Genomic DNA, 8,676 nt, shown 5'->3' with positions numbered 1-8,676 from the left:
TTAATTTCGATAAAATGAAAATATCTATATTTAAAAATCAATCTTTGCAATATTATTTTTTTAAATATAATTGCATCTAAATTTTTTGAAGACTGGAAGATTGTAATTAGTAACTTTTCTACACGACATAGCGCGCACTATTCAATGAATGAATTCATTCGAATGATTTGATTCGATAGTTGCAATCATTCATTTAGTAATTATTCGATAGTCCAAATCATTCGATAGTGCCCATCACTAATGAAAACGGTTTTTTGTGATTTGCGGCGAAACTTGAACTCCTAGCGGAAAACGTTCAATGGAAAAGTTGTAGATAATAACAAGATCTAAAACTTTTAAAAATAACCCTCAAAATGGCAAAAATCCGACTTTTCCGTGGTATTTATTTTTTTTTCTCGCACATGATTAAGTTGATAATTTCAAACATAATAATTATTTATGTGAAGGAATGAAATTTAAACCAGTCTGAATAAGCCATTAAGCTGCTGGTATTGATTAGGAAATGCCTGAAATTTGACTGATTATAAACAAAATGTTGAAATTGCATTGGCATATTAAATACTGCTAATTCGTTTTCTACTATTAAATCCGCTAAAAGCTAATTCAGAGAAGTGTCTGATGAATATCTCGCGCCCAAAAATCGGATCACTTATCCATTACATAAGAGCCGTTGTTGCCTATTGATGATATCACTGCTCAACCGGTCAAATGTGAGCTTTCTCCTTGATTAATTCGAATGAAAAGTCGAATTTTTGCCCTTACCAGCAGATGGGACTTTCCGCCCAAAACCATTGTGGCAAATTCAAATTACACTTCGGCTGTACATGCATACATTAGCATTAAAATGCGCGTCCACTTGTCCGCACCTAACAATCGAAACGCGTTTTGTCTCATGAAGGCGCGTTACGCAACTCTGCACCGATTTTTGATTGCCCACGGGTGCTTCTAGGCTGGTTTGTCTGGTCCAGATTTGCACACAATTGCCCCACTTTTTTCGGCTATATAAAGATCAATCACGGTCAGGATCAACAATTACAGTCGAAGACCCATCCAAACCTACCACATCTCATCTACCATGGCTTTCAAGGTACGTACCTACATAAGAGTTCTTTTCACATAATTCGCTCGAGACAAGTTCTGACCGGTTTGATTGTAGTTTGTTGTATTTGCCACCCTTCTGGCTCATGCGCTCGCTGGGGTCATCCCCGGGGCTCCGCTGGCTTACGCCGCTGGCCCAGTTTACTCGGCCCCAATTGCTAAAGCAGTTGTTGCCGCCCCAGCTGAAGATTACGACCCAAACCCCCAATACAGCTACGGCTACGACATCCAAGACGGCTTGACTGGTGACAGCAAGAGCCACAGCGAGACCAGAAGTGGGGATGTCGTGCAGGGCAGCTACTCTCTTGTGGACCCTGATGGTAACTCAAATTTCTGAACGCATAAGGGAAAAAACGCTAACCAGCGAATTACAGGTCTCAGGAGAACTGTGGAATACACTGCTGATCCAGTGCACGGATTCAACGCAGTGGTGCGCAGAGAGCCATTAGCTGTCAAGGCCGCCCCAGCTATTGCCAAGGTGGCTGCGCCAGTCGCCTACGCCGCTCCTGCTCACTACGCTCAACCTGCGCCGTTGGCTTACGCAGCTGGACCAACCAGAGTAGCATACGCACAACCTGCCATCGCCTACCACCACTAAGATATCCTAGCAGTATTGTATATAGTTATTATTTATTTGGACCTAACGAAATAGAGTCGATAAAAAAGATTTTTCGGTGTTTTTTTTGGAGGTTTTGACGAAAATCGAAAATCGTTGCTAATTTATGAAAAACTTTCCCTAGTTTATAAAAGCATTACACATTATTTCCGATTATGATTGTTCCATCTTGATGATTTTCGCATGCGTGCCAGCAGAGACAAGTTATCCGTTTGTCTCTGCGTGCCAGCGAAACGCCAAGAACAAGTTTCTGTCCACCACGGCCTAATCATGCGAAGATCAGCTAAATGCAAATATTTCCTAGTGGAACATTTCGATGTGATAGTTGCAATCGTTTTCACAATGCTTTTTATTTGTGCATATGTAAAACAGAAACATTTAACTTGGAGTAGCATGTTTATTTGCAGAAACGTCAAAAAAAGTGTCACCAGTACTCATACATCATACTTGGAATGGAGATTCTTGAAGTAAAAGCTCGTTCACACGGTCAACAATGTCATTTTCTGAATAGTTAAATGTCACGGTGTCGTGACGTTAGTGTCACATATCAAAATTGTTCGATATATGTCAGCGTGACACTGGCGGCTATCACGGAATTAGGTGTTACGACGGTATCTCTATTTATCAATCAAAATACGTTTCAGTGTATTTTTCCCCATCATCAGTTTTTAAGTGTAGCGTTGTTGCTGCTTTAAGCCTTGGCATGCATTTTCTGCAAAAAATTGATAGAGACAATAAATGACTGAAACCCAGAAATAAATTTGATTTGGAATTAATCTCACCGTGTAAAGGAGTGAAAGTTTATGAATGAGTTAAGTGAAATACAAAGTAACATTAAAAAGACAAAAGCAATAAAATAAAGGTGTGGGTACATATTGCTGATCTGGCTCGAAGGACCGAAAAATGTTGGGGAAATTTGTGATACTCGAAGGACCAAAGCGAGTGATGTAGTGTATGGTGGATGAAGTTGGGAGCAGCTGCAGGATAAGTCAGATTTTGCGACGTTGTATTTGTCCAACTAGCACTAGTTGAGACTGTTTAATCAAAATAGTCACTCAACTATTGAACTGGGCAGTATGAACGTACACTGATAGATATTCAGAGAAAGTCTTTAGTAAAGTTGAAGGCAAACTGTCCGATAGAGTCCTTTGGGAGATTTAGAGGGTATATTTCCCGAGAGAGAGAACCTTTAAAAAATGTGGCGGTAACAAGTCCGAGAGAGTACATAATGCGACTGCATATATAAGCATATATAAAACGAACAGAATAAGCGAAAGTTTATAACAGATTATTCGGAAATCTCGTCACCTCCATTCCTCTGAAGACTGTAGAATTTGTTAAAAAATGTGGTTTTTTAGTTTTCAGTKATTTCTTTTGCTTTACTTTCTACTCAAAAACGCTCTATTTTGTAGAGTTTCACTTAAGWATACTGACGATYTGGASGACTTTTACASGAAAAATTACAAGATAAATTTATAGCTTTGTAAAAAATTTASAWAAACTTTTTTCAGTGTCGAATTCGGGACAGAAACGAAAATAAATCCCTACCGTTTTTTCCSGAAAACCATTAAGATTTTCTACAAAATCGATCACAAAACTAAAAGTTTTTAATCGAAAACKCAAAAAAGCATTATTTTCTGATRATTTTCTTCTTTTTWGRTAATAATTTTTTTTCAGATAAAAATGACAAAATTGATTTTGCTAGAAAACTCGCCCCATTCATCGGGATTCAGGGAACTTTAGAAAATAAAAGAAATAATAGGGCTATCTTAAAAAAACGACCAGAGTGCAAAAGTTTACAAAAAATTATTGAAAAAATTCGCCGCTCTCATCGCTCTGAAGCTTTATAAAGTTCTTTTAAATTTTCAGGTCATTCCAGTTTTAACAAAGTTTCTATTAAATTTCTAGGCAAAAATCGCGTTATTTTTTAGTTTTACTTACAATACTAGAAATCTTCAGGTATTTCCTGTGAAAAATGATAAGATAAATTTTATTGGAACACTCGCCTCCTTAACCGTTTTACAAAAATGTTTGGAAAACTTTTTGCAGCATCGAATTATGGACAAAACCCTAATAATAACTTTTCCAAAAATATTTCCCCGAACTGAAAACGCGAAAGTTTCTAATCATTTATTTGGAAAACTATTGGAAACTGGAGTTTCTTCACTTTTAGGTCAAAATTTCTAAACAACACTGTCTCTAAACAGAAAAACCGCGTTTTTCCTAACGTTTTACTGTAAAATACTGGCAAACTGAATCTTTTATGCAAAAAATGAAGAGATCGATTTTACAAGAAAACTCTTCGACATTTTTGGACTCAGTTCTGTTGCTGGGAAAATCTAGATTACTTTTTTTTAGTCGTTTTACCAAAGTAGTAACGTTTTGCCCTTCAAGAAAAATATTCATCCGTCGGGTACAAACCGACATTCAAACGAAAGAATATAACCATGAACTGCTGAATTTATTCAGAATGTCTCCTAAACTCACTCTCTCACTCAGTCGAATCTTACATGAAATGATTGAAGAACGATCAATTGGACGAGGCGGATCAGCATCTAGGCCTCGACCACCTCATCTAACCAATCGGGAGTTTTAACTTCAAAAACTCAGGATTTTCGAAAAATATACTCCAGTTGGGCTTAAACATCCAATTTGAGTTAAAACCCAGGAAAAATTTCAACACCATGAGCCTCAAATGTCTCGATAAATCAGTTGAAATCGCTACACGAAGTTTTGTTGGTTCCGATTTGTGCTGCCGCGCCGGTTAAAATTCTAATTTTATTTAAAATTTCTCCCAAACAGATCATTCATGCCCATAAAAGGGCCCCGCCTTATTTCAGCCCAATTTACATAAAACGAGTACATACAGATCAATTGGAAGAGGTGGAGCAAAAATAGACCACCTCGATCACCTGACCTAAACAATCGGGACTTTAAACCAGTGAGCAGAAGCAAAAGGAGGAGTCGCTTTTAACCCACTGAAACCTGTTCCTGAATGTTTTCCAGTTAGAACTTACAGTGCCACGACTGTTCAAAGCTGATTTATGACGAGGGTCAATCGCCCAATAAATGAACACTACCCAGTGAATGAACACCGCTCAACACTAAAATGAAAAATAAGAATATATTATTTGGGAGAGTACAGTTATCTCTTTCTAAAATTTCATGCACATGTCCCCTAAACAGTTCATTCATTACTCATTGGCTTATTTAAAAACCGTTTCTTTTGTTTGATACAAGTGGAAGACAGCACTGCCGACAGCGGACGTAAAAGATGCCATTCTTATTTAGCATTTGGTGAAAAGCCTGGCTGTTGAAAGTATTTTATCTTAAAAAGTGTTGACATCAGTTGTATAAACTTGACGTTTTATGCATGTAAAGATATGCATTTAAACATTCTTAATACTTTTTCCTTCAAATCTCCATATTTTGCATAAAGTCTAAGGTGTTTATCGACTGGCTAATGTTTTCATCATCAACCCAATGAACGAACATGGGGTTCATTCACTGGATTTTTTGCCTAAATTTAAAAATATGCAAAATCAACCTTAAAAGTATCTTATAGTAGTACAAGTTTGCTATATTCGAGATATTCTGATGTGGTTTCACCGTTCACTCACTGGAGTTTATTCACTGGAACGCAATTAATTTCTAGATGAGTTCGAACTACGCACGCTTTAAATACACAGAAAAGTATTTATCCACTGCGTAAAGTTTAATTAATGCTGGACAAATAAGTTTAAATAACGCACATTTACAATATGGAATCCCAAAGTCAACTTTACCCAATAAATTAAAGAAAAAGTTCCCTATCGAGCGAAAAATGGACCCTCCGACCACATTAACTACCGGAGAAAAACAAAAACTTGCTAACTGGCTTCTGGCCAAAGCCAAACTAGGTTTTCCCACGCATCCGGAAGAAGCTAAATCCGCGGTTCAAAAAGTATGAAAGGCCTCTCCTAGAGAAAATAAATTTGTAGATGATAAGCCGGTGGAGAAGTGGCTACAATTGTTTCTCCGAAGACACACCGAAATTGCTAAACGAAATACAGAAATAATTTCAAAAAGTACAGCTTCAGTAACCGAAGTGGCAATTCGGAAATGATTTGAAGACCTACGAGAGTTTTTAAAAACCGAGAATTTGTTGGAAATTATTAATGATTCTTCACGCATATCCAACGCCGATGAGACAGGGGTTAGAACATCAACCCAATCGGGACTAGTTCTGCCGCCTGCAAGAAAAAACTTTCGAAGTCTCTATGAAATTGCACCAGGGAATGAAAAATAATCAATTACTATTCTTTGCAATTATGCAGCAAGTGGAACGGTAGTTCCTCCGATGTTCGTTTTCCCTTATAAACGAATACCCAAGGAACTAGCTCTTTGTGTACCAGAAAGATGGTCAATTGGACGAGCTGACTCTGGTTGGATGTCCAGTCCAATATTTTTTGAATATATCGCCGTCTTTTATCCTTGGCTTATTAAAGAGGGCACTAAAGTTCCAGTAATTCTGTTCACTGATAGACATAAATCTCATTATAACTTAAAGCTACTTGAATTTTGCAATCTTGCAACAAAGTAGAAAGAGGAAACACCTGTGAAAGAACAGGAGAAAATGAAAAAGGAAAGTCGAAAATCAATATCAGGAATTCCAATGGTTTCAAAAGACGAACCACTTCCGAATGTTGAAGCAGAAATGGGTACATCAACACCAAATAGAATACCTGTGTAAAAAATACTTCTTAGAAAAAGATATCCACTAATTTTTAGGTTTTACGCTTGGAGATTACGTTCTGGTTCTTTACGGTAACAAAAAATATCTAGGAGTAATAAAAGATATGGATAGAGAGAACGAAGAATACGAATTTAGTGTCATGCAGAGAAAAAGTGGAAACAATTGAATATGGCCTAAGACAAATGATCAAATTTGGTATAAGAAGAAACAAGTTTTATAGAAAATACTCTAGCCAAAATACGATACAAATTCGGCGGTTTATAAACTGGTTGAATAGTAGGTGCTTATGTAAGGACCAGCACCTATAACTAGTTTACACTGAAAATATAATACTGTTCATTAACTGGAATTTGTCTGTTCTTTTATTAGCATTACCTGTTCATTCACTAGGTTTTTGGACACCTTCTGAACTAAACGCGGAAATAACAAAATCCGTTTTTAGTAGGTTGTTATTTCATAGTTCTTAACTAAGTTAAATAACCAAATAAAGATTTACTGCAGTTTTAACCCTTGTGCTCTTATTGTTCCAGTGTGATAAAAGTGTGAATCTAAAACTTGTCTTATTTGTTAATTCACTGGGCAATTGACCCTATAAGAATTCATAGTGCGTGACCTGTAGAAAAATTAATAAATAGTCTGTAATCGGAGGAAACTGCTGAAATTACAATGATAAAGGAAAGTAGAACAAAAAGTTCGTTTTATGCGATTTAAATAAGACAGACAATTCACAAAAGAAAGCTGACAAAATTTAATGACAAACGGAGAGGAACTAGAAAACAGGAATGAATAAAAAAGATAAATTTGCATTAAAAGTTATTGATATTTAATGAAACGAAAACATTTTACGGGTTTTAAATGGCCACCATGCAAATTTTTAAGATGTTACAGGAGATTGATGAGAACTTGAAACTCCTTTTGCTCGACGGAGCAGGCCACCTCTGAAAATACAAGCCCCTTGTGCTTGCGAAACGTCGGGAATAAATTATTTTTCACACTGGCCGAAACGCCTGGAAAACTCGGCAGTTTCAGACACTTTTTTTTGAACGAATGCAACCGAATATACAGAGCGTCCTATTTGAAAATAGACATACACAAATGAACTAATTTGAATTGCACTTCTTGCTTTTGCTTTAATTATTTTTGGCACATCTGTTGCGCCAACCGTAACCGCAACCTTGACAACAAATGCCTCTTGTACTGGCGCGTACCTTCTTAATCGCGAATTCAGCAGGACCTACCGGTTTTCGGTTGGCCCAGGCCATGTACTTTGCTCCACATTTCGCATATAAAAGACCAATTCACAAGCAAAGCAAATCAATGCAGTTTCAGTTACGAACCGAGATGGCTTTTAGAGTAAGTTGATCCAGACTACGCCCTTATTGGCGCCAACTGATTTAAAATTTCATTTTTAATATAGTTTGTTGCTTTGGTTGCCTGTTTGTCTTGCGTGTCGGCCGGCATTTTGCAGGCTGCGCCACTTGCTATCGCCCCCAAAGCAGTTGAAGACTACGACCCCAACCCCCAGTACAGCTACGGATATGATATCCAGGATAGTTTGACTGGGGACAGCAAGAGCCAGAGTGAGACTAGAAATGGGGATGTCGTGCAGGGCAGCTACTCCCTAGTGGACCCTGATGGTAATTGAAGCTTGTGAGCCCTCAAGGGTGAAACTGATAAGGGAATTGCAGGTCTGAGGAGGACCGTGGACTACACTGCGGATCCAGTCAACGGTTTCAACGCAGTGGTGCGCAGAGAGCCATTGGCAGTCAAAGTGGCCCATGCCCCCGCCCCTGTCGCTTACGCTGCCGCCCCTCAGATAGCCCGCGTTTCATACGCAGCCGCCCCATCAGTCGCATACCCCACCCCTATTGGCTACTCAGCAGCGCCAGCTGTCGCTAAGATAGCTTACTCTTCCCCAGCCGTTTCTTACCACATTTAAGTAGTCCATGTTGATATTTATTAAATTTTAGCCAAATAATCTACGGGTCGTTTCACTGAGCGGTAACTAGTTGCCTTACCTGGTTAGCGCTGTAATTTTTTGACATACTCAGTAATCCTGTTAGGGCTCTCAGTGCAGGCGCTGATGTGCGATAAAACCTCATGTTTGCCTTAGGCCATTGTATGGGGTTGAGCCCTGCAGAAGCAGAAAATTGACGTTTTAGTGCTACTCAATGCAGAAGGACTAAGAAGTGCTTTTAAGTGAGGTAATGAACAGTTTTTACCGAAG

The 8,676-nt window shown here is 38.2% G+C and overlaps 3 protein-coding genes across 6 annotated transcripts in view; 2 read left to right on the top strand and 1 right to left on the bottom strand.

The window, feature by feature from the left end:
• LOC109536507 overlaps positions 1–851 on the bottom strand; it is a 12,769-nt gene extending 11,918 nt beyond the window's left edge. For all 4 annotated transcript variants that reach the window (XM_048665894.1, XM_048665900.1, XM_048665897.1 and 1 more), the window contains exon 1: positions 763–851. In XM_048665894.1, coding sequence (XP_048521851.1) covers positions 763–792 — 30 coding nt within the window. In that variant the 5' untranslated portion in view covers positions 793–851. The remainder of the gene's footprint in view (positions 1–762) is intronic.
• A 132-nt stretch (positions 852–983) lies between these two features.
• On the top strand, positions 984–1,765 carry LOC109542092 (larval cuticle protein A3A-like). Its single transcript, XM_019911190.2, has 3 exons — positions 984–1,087; positions 1,157–1,418; positions 1,473–1,765. The coding sequence occupies exons 1-3, from the start codon at positions 1,076–1,078 to the stop codon at positions 1,694–1,696; spliced, it is 498 nt and encodes a 165-aa protein (XP_019766749.2). The 5' UTR covers positions 984–1,075; the 3' UTR covers positions 1,697–1,765.
• Positions 1,766–7,692: 5,927 nt separating this feature from the next.
• Positions 7,693–8,429, top strand: LOC109533098 (larval cuticle protein A2B). The gene is made up of 3 exons (XM_019898330.2): positions 7,693–7,802; positions 7,867–8,086; positions 8,138–8,429. The coding sequence occupies exons 1-3, from the start codon at positions 7,710–7,712 to the stop codon at positions 8,386–8,388; spliced, it is 564 nt and encodes a 187-aa protein (XP_019753889.2). The 5' UTR covers positions 7,693–7,709; the 3' UTR covers positions 8,389–8,429.
• The last annotated feature ends 247 nt before the right edge of the window (positions 8,430–8,676 follow it).

This window comes from Dendroctonus ponderosae, unplaced genomic scaffold (assembly GCF_020466585.1).
Source record: "Dendroctonus ponderosae isolate FM_Combo_2020 unplaced genomic scaffold, Dpon_F_20191213v2 Dpon_F_20191213_1, whole genome shotgun sequence".
NCBI lineage: Eukaryota > Metazoa > Arthropoda > Insecta > Coleoptera > Curculionidae > Dendroctonus > Dendroctonus ponderosae.
This window is presented reverse-complemented; position numbering and strand designations above follow the sequence as displayed.

What these genes read in the sequence shown, in the direction of transcription:
- LOC109542092 (XM_019911190.2), top strand. An exon ending in CTCTCTTGTGGACCCTGATG is followed by an intron (nt 1,419 to 1,472) that starts GTAACTCAAATT and finishes AGCGAATTACAG; the next exon opens with GTCTCAGGAGAACTGTGGAA.
- LOC109533098 (XM_019898330.2), top strand. Translation starts at nt 7,710, where the DNA reads ATGTACTTTGCTCCACATTTCGCATATAAAAGACCAATTCACAAGCAA. An exon ending in GAACCGAGATGGCTTTTAGA is followed by an intron (nt 7,803 to 7,866) that starts GTAAGTTGATCC and finishes TTTTTAATATAG; the next exon opens with TTTGTTGCTTTGGTTGCCTG. An exon ending in CTCCCTAGTGGACCCTGATG is followed by an intron (nt 8,087 to 8,137) that starts GTAATTGAAGCT and finishes AGGGAATTGCAG; the next exon opens with GTCTGAGGAGGACCGTGGAC.